The sequence below is a fragment of the Pteropus alecto genome, unplaced genomic scaffold, assembly GCF_000325575.1.
Source record: "Pteropus alecto unplaced genomic scaffold, ASM32557v1 scaffold88, whole genome shotgun sequence".
NCBI classification, from domain to species: domain Eukaryota; kingdom Metazoa; phylum Chordata; class Mammalia; order Chiroptera; family Pteropodidae; genus Pteropus; species Pteropus alecto.
The window spans coordinates 11259846-11281462 of record NW_006494611.1 but is presented as its reverse complement, the minus strand read 5'-3'; the positions used below and the strand labels follow the sequence as shown (position 1 = coordinate 11281462).

General features: G+C 43.6%; 2 protein-coding genes and 1 pseudogene across 8 annotated transcripts in view; 2 read left to right on the top strand and 1 right to left on the bottom strand.

Annotated features, from left to right (window-relative positions):
- Positions 1-14152, top strand: part of HOGA1 (4-hydroxy-2-oxoglutarate aldolase 1) — a 21372-nt gene extending 7220 nt beyond the window's left edge. The window contains exons 2-7 of the mRNA XM_006925904.3: positions 3560-3688; positions 3875-4002; positions 4492-4626; positions 4826-4922; positions 6550-6683; positions 13027-14152. Of these exons, the coding sequence (XP_006925966.1) occupies positions 3560-3688; positions 3875-4002; positions 4492-4626; positions 4826-4922; positions 6550-6683; positions 13027-13176 (773 nt within the window). The 3' untranslated portion in view covers positions 13177-14152. The remainder of the gene's footprint in view (positions 1-3559; positions 3689-3874; positions 4003-4491; positions 4627-4825; positions 4923-6549; positions 6684-13026) is intronic.
- Positions 14153-15012: 860 nt separating this feature from the next.
- The window catches only part of MORN4 (MORN repeat containing 4), a 15814-nt gene continuing 9209 nt past the window's right edge, over positions 15013-21617 (bottom strand). For 4 of the 7 annotated variants that reach the window (XM_025042340.1, XM_015600015.2, XM_025042339.1 and 1 more), the window contains 4 exons: positions 18854-18946; positions 17094-17208; positions 16596-16705; positions 15013-16337 (listed from right to left, as the gene is read on the bottom strand). In XM_025042340.1, the coding sequence (XP_024898108.1) occupies positions 16189-16337; positions 16596-16705; positions 17094-17208; positions 18854-18920 (441 nt within the window). In that variant the 5' untranslated portion in view covers positions 18921-18946 and the 3' untranslated portion in view covers positions 15013-16188. Of the gene's footprint in view, positions 16338-16595; positions 16706-17093; positions 17209-18853; positions 18947-19081; positions 19171-21617 lie in introns of all 7 variants that reach the window. The other 3 variants (XM_015600014.2, XM_015600011.2, XM_015600010.2) reach the window with 1 other exon arrangement.
- On the top strand, positions 17473-17591 carry LOC112474169 (annotated as a pseudogene).

The following is a 21617-nucleotide window of genomic DNA, read 5'->3' as shown; positions in this document are numbered from 1 at the left end:
GACAAGTACTATGTAAGGAGGACAAAATGCTGCGGAATGCAAAGGGGAGGAAACTTGAAGAGAGGCTTTGTGGCCCTTGCAGCACTTGAGGGGCTGCAACCAGGGAGGTGTTCCAGGCAGAAGGGAGACAGCATGAGCGAAGGCATAGAGGCAGGAAGGTGACAGTGTGTCTGGGGACCTTGACAGTTTGGCTGAAGGGCCACACTTAGAGATAGACAAAATGTAGGAGAAATCAAAAAAGTGACTTCAAAGCCTAGGGCCCAGGAGGACTTAGGAAACCATCCAGTCCAATTTTTCCTTTTACAGCAGAAGCTAGTTTAAGAAAATTTGCCTAATCCCATAGGCAGGTGTAGGGTAGATTCAAGAATTCTGAGGATCTCTGTGCATTTTTGAGTAGGCAACTGAGGATAAGGAACAGGTAATAGAAGTTCAGAAGAGAGATGTCCAGTGGAGGCATTTCAGGAAGACTTCTCAGCGGAGGTGACAATGATGATGGGCCAAGGGACATAACAGTGAGAGACTGCGATTCCTTCTGGCCACAATAAGTCGCCAGGTTGCTTGTGCATCCCCAGCCTCAAATGCCCACTTCCCTTCTCAGGCCTCTCTGGCTCCCCAGAACTGCCAGTGTAACCATGAAGGAGTAGCTTTTGAAATGATCCTCTTTCATCTTACAGCGGGAAGAGGCCTAAGAGGTCAGAGTACAGCCTCCCCTCCCACACTAGCCATCCTCTTCAAATCGAAAGCTGCCACACTCCTCGTTTAAGCCTTGAGCACTTTCTCCTGATCCCATAATAATCACAGCTAACACTTACTGAGTGCCAGGTTCTATTCTAAGTACTTTACAAGTAGTATTTCATTCCAGCTTCACAGCAACTCATTAAGGAGGGTACTAATATTATCCCCATTTTTCATTTGATGAAGCTGAGGTTTGGTTGAGCCATTTGCCCAAGACCTCATAGCTGGTGAGGGGCCACACTACAAGTTAAACCAGGGCTCCTCTGGGTTCAGAGCCTCTGCATCTGACTGCTCCACTGCCCTGCTCTGTGCTTCTCTACCACTCATTTTCCTCCCTCCCAACCCACCCAAGACCTTGGCCTTTTCCTCTCCTCTAGGTCTCTCTCTACACAAGCAGAGGCACATCGAGCCGGAAACTGAACACCTAGCCAAGGAGAAAGAGGGGGCTCTTGACCACATCGATTCACAGATTTCAAAGTGCTTTCTGTACATTTTCTTCTTTGTGCCTTTAAGACAGCTCTATAAGGTAGGATTGAAATGATTTTATTGTCATCCCACAGAAGAGGAAATGGTGACTCAGAGATGTGATATGCCTGGTTCAATAGCCAGAGGTACCTTGGATCTTCTCTGACTCTACCTCACTCCCGCTTCCCCAGACTGGCAGCTCTTCCCTCTTGGAGTCGGGCCTGAGTCAGATACTCCCTTAAATGAGACAAGGAAGAGGCCACTAGAAACCTTAAACACAGGAACCTGCTTCACTGCCCCTGAGTGCAAGGCCCAGCTGTCCTGCTGTTTCGGCCACGTTCACCAGTGGGGCCTAGGGGCCTCTGGAACTGACCACGAGAATGGTGGGGGACTTGGGTGAATAATTGTGGTTGAAGAAGTGGCTGGAGCAAGAACCCACCCTGGTCCCCTTTGAGGAGGGGTGGCAGGTAGGGTTAGGAAGAGAGATGTCCTTGGCATTTAAATAGAGGAAGCAGCAAAAGCTTGATCTCTAAATCTTTGATCTCTAAGTCAAAGAGTGCTGGTCCAATCATGGCTGGACTGGAGCCCTCTCCGGAGCTGGCGGCTCTGTGCATGAGGATGACCCACTGGGAAAGCACTGGGGCAATAGGTAGCAAGACAGAAGGAGGCTCTTACCAGCAGCTCCTAGCCCGACTTGGAGGAATTGCTCCCAAGGAGGCAATCCAACAGAAGACAAAAGATATTTGCCTCAAGATGTTCCCTGTAGTGTTAGTAAGGCAAAAAACTGGAAAGAAAAAAAAAAGCTAAGTACCCAGTGAGCTATTCTGGCAATCTACCCAGTGGATTCTCATGATGGCGTGAACAGCATGGAAAAGGTTCGTGGCGTAAAGTTGACTCTACATCACACTGTGTCCCCTGAAGGATGACTCACGGGAACAATCTCCTTTGGTCCCAGTGCCAGGAAATTCTGTGTTTCTCTAGGCCGGCTGCCTTGCTTTTATCTCAAGTTCTACATATCTGCTGGCTGACCATGTTTCCCTTTTAGCTTTGACTGTCAGGAAGCTCCAAATCAAATTTATGGCCCATCGCTCACACTGTATGACGGAGGTTTTGCAATCAATCATTCCCGGCTTTATTTTCTTTCCTTCTTCCCACTTTCTATTTATTAATAATCTTGTTGTATTGTATGCTATATTCGTCAACTACTGAAGAAAAATATTTTTGGAGTGGAATGGGGTAGAGAAGAGAAGGGAAAGAAATGGAAAGAGAAAATTAGATGAAAACGGCTGAGAAGAAAATGATTTACAAACATTGCCTTCAGATTCAGCTGAAGAGCAGTAATTCTGCTGGTCTCTGATAAATATGAGTTGACACCTTTAACTGGTAATTTTAGAAACCATTCCAGTGATTGATAAAACAGGAGAATGCAAAATAAAACAATGAGATGTCATTTTCCACCCAGAAAATTGGCAAAAATGAATGCTGATAATCCCTATGTGGGCATGATTGAGCACTGACAGACTCTTCTGTGTACTGAGAGGGTGTGGACTGGCTAATCAGGGTGACACTTGGCATGTGCAGATGCACATACATGTGACTTGGCAATTACACGCCTCAGTATCTAAAACGTGGGGGAAGTATGGGCACAGACTACTTAGAAGAAAATGTTTGTTTCAGCATTGTTTGGCAAAAATAAAGAAACATTCTAAATGTCCTCAGAGAAAGAAAAGTAAATTGTGGCCTAAGCTCACGATAGAATATTATACAGCAATGAAAAATAGATAAATCAGAGCTACATGTCCTGCTACGGACGAAACTCAGAACACATGTTGGGCAAAAACGGCAAACTGAGAAAGGTATATAAATTTGATTCCATTTCTATAAAATACCAAGTGACAAAAACCATATCATACCTAGAAATACCAGGTGCTGTAGGCATTAAAAAAAAAAAAGATCCATATCATATCTTATTTACGAATCCACATGCATGTCTTAAGGGTATAAAGACGTGAATGGAAACAATAATACCCGAGTCAGGATGGCAAGAAGAGGAAGAGGAGGTGACCAGGGGAGGGTTGCCATGGGTGCTGGATACACTCACATAGATTATATTATTATTTATTCTCCTGGGTGTGACTAAAACAGTTCATTAAAACAAACAAATAAAAAATGGTGTGAACGCTGTCATTGCAACTGGGTAAAACATTCTGGCTGCATCAGGACAAACATGGGAAGGAAATGTGTGATGAACTATGGTATTGGGGAGGTAAGAACCTGAGTGAGTATAACACCAATGTCCTGGTGCTTCGTGAGAGGATGCTAAGTCATCAGGCTGGCTGCGACATAGCCTCTCTTGCAGGCTTCGTGGTCCAGGGCTCCACCGGCGAGTTCCCCTTCCTGACCAGCAGTGAGCGTCTGGAGGTGGTGAGCCGCGTGCGCCAGGCCATGCCCAAGAACAAGCTCCTGATAGCCGGCTCCGGCTGTGAATGTGAGGCCATAATGCTCTGGGCCCTGGGGGCGGCTAGGGTAGGGCTCCTTGGCCCTGAGGCTGGGTTTAATCTACTTGCTCTGTCTCTTCTGCACCCCTTGCTTGTCCCAGGGTCCTCGATCAGTCATTCTTTCTCCTGCTTTCACCCTCCATGGCCTGTGAGAAAGACCTTCTTTTTTCTTGCAGCTACTCAAGCCACAGTGGAGATGACTGTGAGCATGGCCCAGGTGGGGGCTGATGCCGCCATGGTGGTGACCCCTTGCTACTATCGTGGCCGCATGAGCAGCGCTGCCCTCATTCACCACTACACCAAGGTGGGTGTGAGGGGCGGGAATGGGTTTGAGGCCTGGAACCAAGAGGAGGCTGGATGAGGGGGAGACTTTGCCTGGGAAAGGAGACAGAGAAGCTGGGAACGGAGTGGTGAGCCTACTTCCCACAAACAACTGCTCTGGGAAGGGGAGAGATGCCACTGTGTACCAGCTGTGTGACATTGGGTTGCTGCCCCAACAGAGCTGTGTTGCTATTTCCTCCCCTCTCAAAAGGGAGGTCTCTTCCTCATAGGGTTGTCGTGAGGACTAAATTTGATCAAAACATAAAGGACTTAGGACTGTGCTTGGCACACAGAAAGCACTCACTGAATATTACCCACTATTACTGCTTACAGGCAGGGCATATAGTGCTGTGACTTCTAGTCTAGGAGGTGGCCTGTCCAGGGAGCCCAGGCCTGGACTCGGTGGTGGACGGCAGTGCCTCAGGCTCCTTGGACCTGGGTAGCTGCTCTCTCTCCTTTCTGCATCCCTCAGGTCGCTGACCTCTCTCCAATTCCTGTGGTGCTGTACAGTGTCCCAGCCAACACAGGGCTGGACCTGCCCGTAGACACTGTGGTCACGCTTTCCCAGCACCCGAATATCGCTGGCATCAAGGACAGCAGTGGTGATGTGAGTGACAACAGTTCTTGGCTGAGGCACCTTCCTCTTTTCTTTTGCTACCAACTTTAGGGCAGCTGTGGGACCCGCTTCAGTCCTGGGCTCCTGTTTGGGTTCTCGCTGTCATGTGGGCTCTCAGGGCTTCATCTCTAATTTGGAGCATGGACTGCCGAGGCTCTGGGCCCCACTCATACCCGGTTTGCTATTGCAGGTGACCAGAATTGGGATGATGGTTCACAAGACCAAGAGGCAGGATTTCCAGGTGTTGGCTGGATCGGCTGGCTTCCTGTTGGCCAGCTATGCCCTAGGTAGGCCTCCCGCTGCTCTCATAGTGTGATGGGTGACCCAGATACACCCAGAAAGGTGGGGTCTACTGGAAGGGACTGTGAGGGCCAGGGCTGTGTATGTAGCTGGACTTTGCTAGCCTACCTGCTCCAAAACCTCAGAAGTCCAGCACACTGCTTGCTTGTCTGAACACTGGGTGCTTGTGAGTGACCCCTGTTGGGCAGAGGAGGGTGTCTGGCTGCTTACAACCCTTGGCCTGTCGTAGGGATGCCTATGATTTGCTCTAAGTCCAGAACCCCTTGCTTAGTTGGCAAATTTAGGTCCTCTAACCTCACTTTGTAAATCCTCTGAGGCCTTGGGGTCCTCCCCTCCAGTCAGCAGTCCATTTTCCACTCTCCCTGGTCCAGGCCAGAATGGTCAGAACTGCGGGGTTGGTCCAGGGACCTTTAGCTGCCTGATCAGATTCTGTTCCAGTCCAGGAATGTCACCATTAAACCAACTGCTCTTGTCTGTTTGTGGTCAAGGTCCTTGGGTTCAGGTTGGATGTGATCTCAGGAGGGGCAGGGAGGGTGAGGGAAGTTCCTGCAGCTGAAGCTCCAGTGAATACAGATGCGAGTTACTTTTCCCACACTGTAGGTTCTCTCTGGTCTTTGCAGACTTTGGCTTGTTGTCTAGGTCCTTGCACATCTCTCCTTTGTCCTGTCGCAATCTCTAAAGTGCAGGAGACCCATATACGCCTTGTTCTTGAAAGTAGGATAGATGGAAAAAGCACAGTCTGGATGCCCTATGGATCTGAGCTGGAATTTCAGCTCTGCTGTTTATTCACTGAGTATCACTGGGCAAAATACTCAATCTCTCTGGGACTGAGTCTCTACTTGGGAAAGCAGAGAGATGTTATGAGGATTAGAGAGCATCAGCCCCAGGTCTGCCATAGTGCTTAGCACATAGTAGATATTCAATAAATGTCAGCTAGATTAGCTCATTCCAAATTGCCTACTCTCTCTCCACTCTTGAGACCACTTAGGAACACTCCTAATTAGACTTACCATTTCGCTCGCAGGCCGGTAGAAGTGGCAGGGTCCTCTGAGATCCCAGTCAGCCTATTTTCCTTGCCCAGATGAGAACGAGGACCAGAGGGTCTATGACTTGTCCAAGTTCACGCAGCTAATGGGAGGAAATACCCCATTTCCTGACTGTGTCCAGAGCACTTTCCACTCCCACATCCTACCCCTGCTGCTGTCTCAGGCTGCATTTACTGGGGAGAATAAGATTTCAGAAGAGCAAAGGCTTCTCATCCACTCCACCCGCTTCCAGGACTGGTAAGTCAGGGGGCTAGTGGAGTGTGGAGGTGTCAACTGGCAGTTGGGACTTTACTGTGGGGATAGAGGTGAGTGCAAGAAAGGAACTGTCCTTGAATTAGCCTTCAGACTCTGCTCCCTGCCCCTCAGCCTGAGAGATTCTACTTGGAATATGCTGGCAGCTTTTCTCTTTGTACTCCGTGGACTCACAGAGCGTGCCTTTGATGTGGCCAACCATGGCATAGAAATCCACATCCTAGCATCCCAGAACGAAGGGGTGCTGGACACCAGGGTCTGTAATTCTCTTTGAAAAGAGGCTCTGGCTGACGTTCTGCATCTTATTCTGGGGCAGGAGCTGTGGGGGGCGTGTGTGCCCTAGCCAATGTCCTGGGGGCTCAGGTGTGCCAACTGGAGCGACTCTGCCTCACAGGGCAATGGGAAGATGCCCAGAAGCTACAGCACCGCCTCATTGAGCCAAACACTGCGGTGAGCTCCCAGCAATGGCAGCAAAGGGCAAGGGGGTGGTGACCTATGTACTCTTTGGAGCAGGAGCTATGGTGGGCACAGGGGTCCCCAGTCAGTCTCTTCCCTTTCAGAAAATCCTTTTAGAGAACATTCTAGTGTGGGAACTTCTTGTGCCTCCCCACAAAATCTTGACTTCAGATAAGCTTGAGCCCCATTGGTCCTCAAACTTAAGTGTGCATTAGAATTCATTTAGGGAGCTCGTTAAAATTATAATCCTTTTGGCCCAGGAATATGCATTGAGACTGGTAGCTGTTGTGACTGTGACGTAAGTAACCCCGGAATCTTACTTAGAGAGGGGCCAGGTCCTGAAAAAAACGAATTATTGAGAGAAGTAAGGGAGGAGTTGGAAGGCTACAGGTATTCAGAACCCAGATTTCCCAGGAGAGTTCTGTCTTCAGTCAGACTGTGTACCCCAGTTCTGTTCTGGGCAAGTCAAGAAGAGCCAAGATGGAAGGCCTCTCAAGTGCCAGACAGTGCTGTGCAAAGCCATATTGGAATCTGAGGCAAAAAGGAAAATGTGTGTCCCTATAGACATGTTTTAAATTAAACTTTTTGAGATCATTGTAGATTCACACGAAATTGTGAAAAATAATACAGAGAGATTCCATGTATCCATTACCCAGTTTCCCCCAGTGGTAACAATATTACAATCAGGATTTTGACATTGATATAGTCAAGATACAGGCTATTTCCATCACCACAAAGATCCCTCATGTTACACTTTATAGCCACACTCACCTTTTGCCCCCACCTCCTCTTTAACCTATGACAACCGCAAAGATGTTCACCATTTTTATAATTTTGTCAGTTCAAGACTGTTATACAAACAAAATCAGATAGTCTACAACCTTTTGAAATTGTCTTTTTTCACTCAGCATAATTTTCTGTAGATTCACCTAGGTGTTGCATGTATCAATAGTTAGTTCCTTTTTATTGATGAGTAGTGTTTCATGACATGGCCATACCATAGCTTGTTTAACCATTCACCTTTTGAAAGACAGCTGGTTGTTTCCAGTTTTGGCTATTAAAAGCTACTGACATTTAAGTGTAGGTTTTTGTGTGACCACAGATTTTCATTTTTTTGAGATAAATACACAACTACTGAGTTAAATGATGATTGCATGTTTTGTTTTTTAAAAAACTGTCAAACTGTTTTCCAGAGTGGCTGTACCATTTTACATTTACTTCAGTGTAAATGTATGAGTGATCCAGTTTCTCTGCATCCTCACCAATGTTTGATGTGGTGACCATTTTCTATTTTAGCCATTCTGATAGGTGTGTAGTAACATTTCATTGTGGTTTTAATTTGCATATCTCTTATGGCTAATGCTGTTGAACATCTTTTCATGTATTTATTTGCCATCTATATATAATGTTAGATGAAATTTACATTGATTTATGTCTTTTGTCCATTTTCTAATCGAATTGTTTGTTTTTTTACTGTTGAGTTTTGGAAGTTTATTATATCTTCTAGATACTAGTCCTTTGTCAGATATGTGGTTTGCAAATATTTCCTCCTGGTCTGTAACTTGTTTTATCAGTCTCTTAATATATCTTTTGCCAAGAAAAAGTTTTTAAACTTTGATAAAGTCTAATTTATCAATTTTTTTATGTTTATGCTTTTGACATCAAGTCTAAGAACACTTTGCCCAGCACTAGATTGTGAAGATTTTCTCCTATTTTTTTCCCAAAAGTTTGATGGTTTTGCATTTTATGAGTCTGACTCTTTTTGAGTTAATTTTTGTATAAACCGTGAGCCTTAGATTGAGATATTTTTCCCCCCTATATCCACTTGCTCCAGCAGCATTTGTTGAAAAGATGATCTTTCCTCCATTGAATTACTTCTGCACCTTTGTCAAAAATCAGTTGGGCATATTTGTGTAGGTCTATTTCTGGATTCTCTATTCTTTTCATTGATCTATCCCTCTGCAATACCATGCAGACTTGATTACTCTAGGTATATCATAAATCTTAAAATTAGGTAGACTGATTCTTCCCACTTTGTTCTTTTTATTTTCAATATTGTTTTAGTCTAATTCCTTTGCCTTTCCATATAAATTTTAGAATAATATATATCTATAAATACCCTAGCTGAGATTTTGATAGGAATTGTCTTAAACCTGTATACAAATTTGGGGATAATTGACATTTTTACTTGATTGTCTTTAAATCGTTAAATGTAGTGTGTCTCTCCATTTATGCAGAACTCCTTTGATTTATTTCGACAGCATTTTGCAGTTTTTGACAAACAAGTCCTATACAGGTTTTGAGAGATTTACACCTAAGTGGCTCATATTTTTTGAGTGATTATAAATGGTACTGTACTTTTAATTTTCTATTCATGTGTTCATTGGTAGTAGATAGAAACACGATTGATTTTTTCATGTTTATCTTGTGTCATATGACTTTACTGAACTCATTTATTAGTTGTATGAATGTTTTGGTAGATTCCTTGGGATTTTCTACATAGACAATCATATCATCTACAGAAAGGGTAAGTTTTATTTCTTCCTTTCTGGCCAATATGTATTTGAGTTCCTTTCTTGCCTTATTGTACTGACTAGAACTTCCTGCATGATGTTGAATAAGAGTGGTGACAGTGGACATCCTTGCCCTATTCCTGATCTTAAGGGACAACATTTAGCCTTTCACCTTTAAGGATAATGTTAGCTGTAGTTTCCTATAAGTGCTCTTTAACAAGTTGGGGATGTTCCCCCTGCATTCTAGCTGAAAATCATGACTGGGTGTTAAATTTTGTCAAATGTTTTTCTGCATTAAAATGATCATGTGATTTTTGTTTTCCTTTTTTGCCCATTAATGTGGTGGATTACATTAGTAATTTTTGAATTTTTACATCCCTAGACTAAATTCCACTTAGTCATGGTATATAACTCTTTTTATATATTGCTGAATTTCATTTGCTAACATTTTTATTAAGAATTTTTCTGTCTATATTCATGAAGGATGTTGGTATGTAGCTGTCTTTTCTTTCTTTCTTTTTTTTTTACTGCTTTAGTCTGATTTTGGTATCAGGGTAAAAATAGCTTCATAAATCAATTGGGAAATGTTCCCTCCTCTTCTATTATCTGGAAGAGACTGTGTAGAATTGGTATTAAATCTTCTTTACACATTTCTTGGAATTCTCCAGTGAAACCATATGGGCCTGGAGATTTCTTTTGGGGGAGAACTGGGCTCTGTATTAGGTCTCTAATGATACCATCCTGGCTGGAAAGGGTGGGAGTGCCTCCTTACTTCTCCCATGTGGCCTCTGCTGATGTCATGAGTGTGCCTTTGGGGGATGGGCTCCTTAAAGGTGGGCAGTGTGAAAGCTGTGACTCTTCTCACTAGGCCACTTCTGAAACCATCTCTAGTGGATGGGGAGAGACACTCTTTAGTATTGAGTTTGGGGATAGAAGTTCTGGCTCCCAATTCAGGCTTACTGGCCTGGATCAGGGTGGGGGCCACAGTTTTTTCAGTGGGGGCTGGCTGGAGTAGGGTGGTTATTGTTTGAAAGTTTTCCATCTTGCTAGGCTGCCACTTTTTTGATCCCTGGCTAAAGAGGACAGACTTTTGTTGGAGATTTTATTGTCTGTGTCCATTGGCATTTTAGGGCTGCTGGTTCCTTCAGCTCCAGGTCAAAGCCAGTCAACCAACCACTGTGTTGTTCCTTGGGTCCTGAGGTCCCCAGTCAGTCTTCCTTCTCTTTACCTTTCAGACTCTTCTTAAATTTGTTTTGATGTAATGTCTAGGGGTTTTTAGTTGTACTGATTGGGAGAAATAGGGAAAAGTACATCTATTCCATCTTCTTGGAAGTGGAAGCTCTACCTAGTTTTCTAAATGGTGATTCTCCCCCACCCCAAGAACATTAAAGTAGTTGAAAAAAATATTGAAAAATTTAAAGGTAGGTATATTAAAACTCAAGCATTAGTTTTAAATATTTTATCTATACCAAGAACAATTTATTGTAATTTTACTTCCCTGGCTTGAATGGAAGCACACTCATCAAAACAATTTTTCTGCAAATCTACTTCAAGAAAAAAAATCAGTCATTAAAAAAATAGACAAAACATGTATATAGGGGCCTTATTGCCTTACTTACATGATTACTTTGCCTCAGACTACAATATGGCAGGGCATGGCTCTGTTGGATCCTGTTTTTATTTAAAACTTTTGATATTTTGTTCATTATGAATATTTTTGCATTGGTTTTGATTTTTTTTTAAAAAAATATTGCATTAACTATTTACCGTGATGAATGAGTTTTTTGGGATCTCCTTAAGTTTTGCACTGGAGATGATAGTCCCAGACTGAGCTAGGCAATACTTTTTGTTTGGGTAAAGGGTGGGCAGGCTCCAGATCTCCTTCACAGTTTACATCTTTACCTCAAAGGGGCAGATTAACTCCAATTTAGAAAAAGGACAGCTGAGGAGGCAAGCACGAGTCTCCTTGGATGAGAAGGTTCTCCTGGGATGGGATGCTCTATAAATAGGAAGTAAGAACTGTAGAAATGAGGGCCTTTCAGCTGAGCCCCATCAGGGCACAGGCTGTATTGGACATTCCACTGGGGTGAGACCTCTGCCCTCCCACTCCCATCCATGTGCAGACAGAAGGTCCCAGAATCTGCATACCACCAAGACAGGACATGAAGTAGATCCCAGGGCTCTCGGGGTCTGGTCTCACAGTGACATTTTTCTCTTGTGACACGGGGTAGGTGTTGCTATCACTTCATTTTACATGTGAAGCAGCTTGGGCTGCCCCTTGGGAAGAGAGGATTCTTTCTGCCGTCCAACTCTCTGCATGCCATCCTGCCTTACCCTTCACTCTGTGCCCCTTCCTGTGCCAGCTCTGGGCACATACTCAGGAATTCCTGGGACACCTCTTTGCTGCCTGGGCTATAGGCTCAGCCTCCCCAAGAGCAGCTTGATGTCACCCAACTTTCCTTCCCTGCTTGAACATAATGTCCTTCCCTGGCCTTCCCACCCAGCCAGCCTTCTGCTCCTGCTATATTTAGGACTTTCCAGTCTTTACCACCAAAGCACTAGATCTTTTCTCAGGGTTGGAAGAGGGGCAAATCAGAGATCTTCAGGCAACTATGGTGGGAGAAAGCTTTTCTCTTAGGTACTTCTTGTGTCCATGCTCTCCCCTATGTCTTTCCCACCCTACTCATTTTGGGTGAATTGCCCAGGTTATTAGAACACCGTGGCTGGCTGGGGCCAAGCCTAGGAGGAGGCTTGCTAAAGCCTACTGGCCTCTAGTGGTGAAGTTATTAGTCAATCATTTATCGGGTTCCTAACATTTTTATCACAACTTTTTTAAAAATTATTTTTATTCTTCATGAAGCCCATACTTCCAATGTTTTACTTTCTCTCCAAATAAAACTTTATTAAGTAATGATTACTCTTTTCGTTTTTAGGGAGTCGAAGATTTAGCTAACACTTTTGATCAGTATAAAATAACCAGTTGCTATGTTAAAAGCAAAGAAACTTGATGCTTCATTTTCTGTAAAACTCCATGCATGCTTTTAAATTATGACAATAGCCTTAATGTCCCTCATGACAGTGGAAAAGACTTTAGAGGTCTTGTTATCTATCCGGCCCCCTCATTTTTTAGGCAAGAGAACTTGTTCAGAGCTAATAAGTTAATGACAGAAAGTTATACAAAGAGGTTGGTTATTGAAACCTCTTTGGACAATGATGCATTGGTTTTCCACTGAGAGCACTCAGAGTTGGTGTCAGGAAGGAGCTATGGGGTGGTTGGGGGACCCTGCTATAGGACCAGTAGAGGTCTGGGCTGTGCCTGACTTCCCAGGCCTGCTGTGCCCATCTGGTTCCAAGGAACTGGGCTGCAAACCGGTGATGTCCTAGTGCCCCGACCCACAGGGCTGCTGCCGTCTCCCATCACAGAATGAGGACTGAATGCCACTTTCCTCTCTATAGAGTGGATGTTTCTCTTAAAATCAAAGGAAGTGCCGCCTTCTTTTTTTTTTAATTACTCTATTTTTTAAAAAATTGTATTTTATTGTTAGTTTATTGTATACAGTACACTGGTTAGACATTTATATAGTTTATAAAATGGTCCCCCTGATTGTTCTTTCTCTCCTCTGAAGAGGTGCCTTTTTAATTTGAGGTTTTGGCATTGCATTCTCTACTGCTAGGCTGCCTTTTGGCCTCTCAATCTGGATTCCTAATTACTTTATCAGGGAGGACAACTGTAACCCTAACTTTCTGAAAGTGACACATGTCTGGGTCCTGGGTGTACCTGTGCCGGGATTCCCCAGTATCTTCTGACATGCCCTGATTCTCAGGTGACCCGGCGTTTTGGGATCCCAGGGGTGAAGAAAACCATGGATTGGTTTGGCTACCATGGAGGCCCCTGCCGGGCGCCCTTGCAGGAGCTGAGCCCTGCAGAGGAAGAGGCGCTACGCATGGATTTCACCAGTAATGGCTGGCTCTGAGGGCAAGTGGGGGCATGCCCAGCCTGAGCCCATCTCAGCTCCTGCCTTGCACCTGCAGCCCGAAGAGGAATAGGAGGGGATGAGGGTTCGAGTCTCCTTTTCCTACTTTGGTCCTCCAGGTGCCTCTTAGTAAGCATTACCATGCACACTCATTTCCTATTTTCACAGCACTGTGACATTAGATTTGTATCTTAAACTCTGGGTCACTAGAGAATCGCCCATCCCTCTCCTGTGCTTTCCTATGCCCCAAGACACATGAGCCAGGAGCCAGAGGGAAGTGTAGGGGGCAGCTGGGCACAGGAAGGCTATGTGTTGGAAGGGAGGACTACTTCGACTTGAGGATACAAGCCTGAGTCTAGCACAATGCAGAGGGAAGCCAGGCCTATACTAAGAACCCAAGCTCTCTTTCCAGGGGATGTGGTAGAAAAATGTCACTAGTCTTTGAAAGGCCCCTGAGATGCATTCTAGCCAGTGCCCTTTCCTAAGTCCATTTTGATTCCTCATATTCTTGTCTCTAGCTTTGATCTCAACCATTGAGTGCACAGACACAACCAGAATTGGTAAATAATGACACCTGGTGGATAAATGTTACATTCTAGAAGACTACTGTAGTCAACCCAGGTCTGAAACATTAGGGAAGGGGGCTTGGCCTGAGACAGGATCATCTTCTTGCCTATAGGCATTCTGCTTTTATTGTTAAAAACAATTACTTTGTTATTGCAATAAAGTTTAATAAGTTTAATTAGTGTGGTTTTGTATAGATTAACACTCCACTGCTACGCAGATCTTGTTTCCTACCCAGATGTCAAGAACCTACCTAAAGGCAAATTTAGCTCTCAATGTCTACTTTTTCCCAGCTCTGAGAGAGGCCCTAACAATACTGAGCAAACAGGTATTAAATCAGAGGTGGCCTAGGAAAATATTTACTGAAGTTTTAAATGGGACAGGCAAGAGGCAAAAAGGTTCAATTGACGTATTTAGAAACACTTAGCTAATTAATTAATCAAAAGGTTAAACCTTATTCAGTGTTATCTGACAAGTGGCAGAAAACTCAAGATGAATTCTTTAAAAATTACTCTGATGAAAAAGAAAGGTAAACAGGTTTCTTGTTTAGGGCAAAGGCTAGAGGGGAGAATATAAAAAGTAATATAAAAAGTATCAATCTTCAACTGAAACTGGGCATCTGGCTGGCACTGAAACTTGGCACTTAGCATCTAGAACTCTTCTCACAGGCAACTTCTAGAGGATATGAACTCAGAGGAGAATCAGGTTTAGCAATGAGGCAAAAGGTTAGGTCTAGGGAGGCAGGCTAGTGTACTGGTGGTACAGCGCTCAGCCCCTGGGCTTACATAAGATTCTGGAAAAGCCCTGAGCCTCATCTGTAACATGGGAATAGCAATAGCACCTTTCTCCCAGGGCTGTATAAGATCAGGCATGTAAAAGGGCTAGCCTGGCAGGGGAATGTGTAAAGAAAGGAAAACCAGGCAGGAGGGACTTACCTAAGGTAACCCGGCAGGGGTGACAATTACTGGTCTCAGGACTTGGGCACTCAGACACTCAGGATGAGGGGAGTATAGTGGAAAATGCTTTGATATCAGAAAGACCGGAATACAAATCCCACCCAGCTCTGCTACTTACTAGTTTTGGCAACCTAAGCCTGTCTGATTTTTTTTTTTTAAATGCTCTTACCCTGCAGAGGTTTTGAAAATTAGATGATATTATGTAGTAAAGTGTGCAGTGTCAGTTCCAAGCCCCCATCTGTGGCTAATTTTTAGAAACAGCGAATGAGTTAATATTCATGAGAAAGCAGAGCAAGAAAGTCAAGAAAACTAAATATAGGCAGTTCTGGTGATTTGTTTATTCCTCATAAACACTTGTTTCTACAGTACAATTCAGAAAATAAATAGAGGCACATGGTTATAATTTCCACCACAATATGCTGCTGTTGAGGAGACATTCAGTGTGAGGATAAGAGACTGAAGGTGGGGTTGGACGTGTTTGGGTTACAGGGTAACTGGACCATGATGAACTGTGCAGGGATCCTATTGGTTAAGATCTGGTCCCCAGATCTTGATGGCCAAGGCTCATGGTGGAAGAGTTACAGTGAACCAAATGCTCTTTTAGTTCACTGTGGTCCTAGAATGGGTCCAAGTCTATTTAAGCTACAGGTCCACTGGGAAGGAGCTATGTCAGCCCTAAGGATACAGTTCACTCCATGGTAGGGCCTGAAGTGGCTCAAGGATGTCTGCCCTTTGCCCTGGAGTAAGTAATAAACACAAGTTTTAAGGTGACTGCTTACGTAAGTTTCTTTCTTGACTACCCCATAAAGGGATCCTATCCCATGTCTAAGGAAGGAGAGAGGCACGAATGGGGAGTATCTGTTGGAACTCAGGTAAAGAAGACAGCTTAAGTCAGGTAGGGGGAAAATAGCACTCTTACTTAATCCTGCAGGGGGAATAAGCAGACACGAATACTCGTCTGGTCAGACAAAGTGGAGCCTGGAGCTATGATGCCAACCAGCAGCAAATGAGGGGGTAACAACATACAATAAAGCTCTGGCCTTGACTTTCACTGGACTGCTATACTGTCTAAGCCACCCTTATCTTTTTCCTTATTTCTCCAGGGTAGGACAAAGCACACTGGCCCTAATTTGGAGCTAGGACCATCTGCCCCAAACATAGGCAGAATGAAGAGATTCTGCATCATTTGTCAGAAAATGAAGTAGAAGGCAGCAGCAGGTCGGCACTGGGTAACCCAGCATGTTAGGGACGGACAGTACCAACAAGCGAGACAAGGGAAAGACAGAATTGGTAGCCACTGCTGCAGGGCCTGCAGAGTCCCTGGAACTTCTCTGTGATTGAAACCCTGACTGGCAGGTGAGGAGACACAGCACAAGGCTTCTGCTCCAAGGTCATTCTCATCTCCTCTCACATTGATTCATCTGTTTACCTCGAATGAATAGTGAGGCATCTGCTTTACCCAATACTTGTCACCTGGTGCACGATGCCCGCATTAGGCGGTGAGACTTCGGGCTGACTTGGAGGCACTCTGGGCCCGCTGAACCACTGCAGAACACTTCTCACGCCGCAGCAGCTTGTTGTTCTCAAACAGACCTTCATTGCGGGGTATTCCATGAGAACCGTCAGGGAAAGTCAGCAGGCCTTCAAGGGGGACAGAAGAAATATAAGAGTGACGATGGCATTAATGACTCAGATCACTTTGACAGGTAGAGGTCGAGAAAGAGAAAAACTCTCAGCCCTTCTCAGGAGCGCTCGCTCTGTTGGTAAGTTCAGTGAACAGATGCTAGGGCACCATCACTGTGGATTGCTGGGCATCCATGGAGGATTCAAACTGACAAGGTGTACTTTCACCCATATTTTGCTCAACTAAGTAATGCATCCTGCTGGGCTGCAACTTACCAAAACCATCTACTCTGCCATTTTTAAATTCCCCCTCAAAGGTCATGTTGTCGTGTCGAATGAAGACTCCAACACCATTAAACTTGCCCTGGGCAAACTCCCCCTCATACCTGCAGAAACACAAGATGTCAGCCTTTAGGGATGTAGTGAGCTGTCCAGGTTAACTGAATCAAGCAGCTACCAATACTTATTCCACTTATCTCAGAGCCCCACCCATCCTACTCCCAACCAGTAGAGAAGGGTCAGAGAGTCTGTATGATATGAGGCCTTAATCTCGGAGAAATAACAGAACAGCAGCAGGGTGGAATGTCACTCACGTCTTGCCATTTCAAATTTCAGATCTACTTATACAGTAACCAATAAGAGAACTAATACTTACTCTTTGCCTATTTCGGAGGGCCTGAGACAAGCTCAAGTTTGACCAGATATTTACCACTATTGTTTTTGGATCAGAGTCTCCCTAATTTAAGGCTGAGAGAGGAATGACCCAGTACCTACCTTGAGCCATCTGAGAAGGTCAGTACCCCAAAGCCATTAAAGAGCCCATTCTCGAAATGACCCAGGTAGGTGCCGCCATCTGCAAACATCAGTTGACCAAAACCATGTCTGCGGCCTGGGCAGAGAGAAGGACAAGTGTTAGGTTGGGCTGAGGCAGCTTCAGGGTCCCTTTTCACTAACATCACTTGTCTCCCATCACCGCACCCACAAAGGAAAGAAGAGAAACAATGACATTAGCAGGGCAGAGAACTATTACCGAGAGTCAGGACCAGAAAGACCTGGCTCCTGGGACCTTCCCACTTTAAGTCACAACTATTAGAATCAGACTTGGAGCAGGTCTCTCTAAGTATGAAAAATAAGAGAGCACTTAAAAATAGCAGTCTATAGCCATGCCACTCTGAATAAGCCTGATCCCGTCTGATTTCGGAAGCTAAGCAGAGTCAGGCCTGGTTAGCACTTGGTTGGGAGACCACTTAGGAAGACCAGGTGCTGTAGGTGTGAAAAAAAAAAATATATATATATATATAGCAGACAGTGCCTTTATTATGTGCCAGGCACTTTTCTAAGCACTTTGTATTCATCATCTTATTTAATCCTTATGACAGCCTTATGAGGTAGGCACAGTATTATTATGACTCCCATTTAACGAATGTGGAAACCAAGACAAACAGAAGCTAAATAACTTAAGATTCCAGAGCAATTAACTGGTAGAGCAAGAATGCAAACACAGGATGCAGTCTGACCTGAGAGCCCTCAACTACATTGCCATTCTGAGAAAAATAAAAGTATATCACTTAGCGTCATGAAGCTACTGTGCAAACCTAACAGCCAGACTGCCAACACTGGTTTGAGCTCTGTCATATCAGTAGCGCTAAGTTTACCCACAGAAATGACCGGAAAACAGCCAGATGCTGAAGGAGCAATAATGCTCTTCAAAGTAGAGGTAGTGGATAGAGACGCTCCTGTAAAGGTCATATTAAAGGAGAAAGCAGCTGTTTAGGAGGCAGGAGAAAAGGCTGGGATGTACAGAGGCAAGGTCACATCCCATATACAGAATTTCTTCTCTTGATGCTCAAGAATTCATCAGCTGCAGGATCTATCATTAAAAGACACATATTTGGAAGCAGTATGAAGTGCTCTTCAGTGGTACAACTGTGGAGTCGAGTCCCCTTAGGGAAGTTCCTGGCTTGCTAGGCCTGGACCCACAGGACTTTTAAGTGGCAGGACGTTTCCAAACTGAACATCATTAAACTACTTCCTATGTAGTCTCAGGCTTAGAAGAATTTTACCATTCCTATGAATAGATACTTCCAAATGTAATGAATTGTCATTTACTCTTGAGTGTCTGCCATAATTTCCTTAACTTCTTAAGATTCACCGGAATGAAAAAAAAAGATTCACTAGAATCAAGTCATTGTAATGAATTCTGTACTTTCTGATTTATGGGTACTAAAAATAATTCACTTTACTCTGCTGAGTACATCAGCATTTAGAAAAAAATTCCCCGAAACACCACTAAAAGATAAAAGGGTTAATATATTTAGAAGTGGAAAGATTTAACTTACTCCTGGAGGTTGGATTAATAATAGTATTTTCTAATTCCTTTATAATCCTAAAATTGAATAAAAGAAAGGCACTTTTCAGATTAAATCTTGGAGTTAGACATGAAGACTCATAAAGTTGGTTTATATATCCTGAGGTATTTGTCCTTTGGCCAAATGAAATGTTCATCACTGGATACCCCTCAAGGGTCCTCTCACCCTCTTTCCACTCGCCACGATATTCCTCTCCACTGGAGTAGGTAAAGGAACCTTTTGTCAGGGTCATGGTGACAGCTTACAGAAGGATGAAAACTGTAGGACACAAACAGAGGAGAACCAGTATCACAAGATGGCTGGATGAAGGCCTAAAAAACAACTCTACAGATATATTCTAAATGCTACTTGCCCGTGTCTTTTACCTTGAGTACATTTAATAAAACTACCCACCTCTCCAACCACCACCACCACCTCTGTCCAAGCAGTCTTATCCTCCCACTTGTCTTTGAAGGTTTAAGCCAGTTTCAACATTCTATGACCTGAGATAGAAATATAGGATTAATCTGCAAATATTTGTTTGATACCTGCTATACACTTAGTCAATGTGTAAAATATAGTCTTTTTCCTCAATGAGTTTATAATTTAGTTGATAAGACTAACAATCAAAACACTGTAAAATACCAGAGATAATATAATTAAGTACCAAAATGGATGGCAGAGATTAACAATGGGCAGAATTTAAAAATGAGCAGTGAAGAATACAAAGAGCAATTCCAGACTGAGAAAACATGGGGGGTGAAAGCACAAGGAGCAACATAAACATAGCATGTTCAAGGGGAATAAGAAGCTGGGTCTTGCTAGAGTTGAAGGTATATTTAGGGAGTAATAGAAAATAATTTTGTCTAGGTATACCTGGCTTCAATTTTAAATCTGAAAAGAATCTCTCAGATTTAATCCAAACTCTGTCACTTTATAGATGGAGGAACCGAAGCCCAGAGAGTTAAAAGCTAGTTGGTGATCGAGCTGGAACTAGTGCTCAGGCCTCCCCTGACTGCTGCTAGTTCTTTGCCCCCTGTATTATGCACTGCTTTTAGGGTTAGGTTAGCTTAAAGAGACCTTTGAGAGCTAGGCAGAAAAGTTTACAGCTGATAAGGTAGGTAAAGAGAAAGCCTCTTGGGATGTGTAAACAGGGATGCAATATGATGAAAGCAGAGTTTAAGGAAAAATCAATGTGGCAGTAGGAAGCAGGATGGGTTGGAGCAGTAAAAGCTTACAGCCAGAGAAGCTTGCAAGGTGGGAGATGTGATAATTCAGTAGACTGTGAAAATGAGCACAAATTATTCTCCCTCCATTCATGCCCCTGCAATGTGTCATGGCAGATCCTCCCATTATGAGGCAGTTTATTTATTCTTCCACCCATTGGATCTGGGTGGGTTACATAACTAATGGAATGTCAGCAAAGGTGGTGTACCAGAGGTTTGAAAAGCATTTATACCTTGGGCTTGCCCTCCTGCTGCACTTGGATCTGTTCTGTCCCCATGTGAACAAGCCCAGGCTAGCCTGCTAGATGGTGAGAGACCACATGGAACACTTGTCCCAGCTGATGACAGATGCATGGGTGAGCTCAGGCAAGACCATAAGACCTACCCCTCTGAGCCTGGCCTCAAATCATTGGCCCACAGACTCATGGATTAAAGAAAGGTTGTTGTTTTAAGCCACTATGTTTTGAAGTAGTATGTTATCATCTAGCAAAAGCTAACCGATACACCTAGGTATGAGGTCTTAAGGCCAGAACTGGGGGGATAACAGGGTAGTGGGAGCAAAAGGAATGTCTATGACAGATATATCATAGGAGAAAAACCACCACCACCACCCAATAACATTTGAAGACTGGCTAGATAAGGCTTCACATTAGTGGTAAAAGAATGCTTATATTCAAGGATATCCTATAAAAAGGAATTTAAGACACATGAAATATCATTAAAGAGACGAATAGAATCATTTGACATTAAAAGAATGCAACCCTATTTCCTTTTTTAATCCTCTAGCTTTTTAACTCACCTCTTCGTCTTTTCCAGATCTAAACAATACAATGTTTTCTCGAGTGATTATGACAATGCAGAGTCCTAGGCCTATACCCAGAACTAATGAATCAGAATTTTGTACAGTTCAAGTCTGAGAATCTGCAGTTTTAACAAGCATATCACTAGATTCTTACACACTTGAAAGTTTGTGGACTATTACTCCAATAAATGGAAATATTGTATATGAAGAGCTCGCTGACCAAAAATCACCATTGAAAGATCTCCTGTTATTAATAATTAACCTAAGTCTGACTCTCAGGACAAGTGTACCTCTTCTTCAGAGCACTAATCTAGAGGACAAGTTTTTTTAAACTCCTGTTAACGTGGTGCCAACTGCTAGCTTCCCTTTCCTTCAAGTCTCAGAGAAGCTCAATTATATACACAATGTTAAGGGTTGTACTGATGTCTCCATCATGAAGAATCAAGATGGGGTTACAAAGAGTAAGTGTCACTGTACAAGAGGGATCTGGCATAATTTATACAAAAATGCTTTTAATGTTCAACTAAAATAAGACATACATTTTTCTCCAGATTGTGGTGGTGGACAGTACTGAGTTATTTATACTCCAGGTCAACTAATGCAACCCTCTATAATCAACTGAGCTAGTCCCGGAAAAGCTATCTAAAATACCTTTATAATAGCAACTGACATTTATTGACTACTTATTGTATGCCATAATTCTTTTCAAAATATATTATCTAATTTCATCTCACAACTTTATGAAGCATTATTATTCTCACTTTATAGAGAAGGTGAGTTAACGAAGGTCACCCAGCTAACACATGCAAGTTAGAATCAGCTGGATCTAGGGCTCACACTCTTAAAACACTGTCTTATCCTCTCCTACCTAATACTGCCTTCCAGTATAATACAGTGGTGTTGTGGACTCAGTAGCACAAAG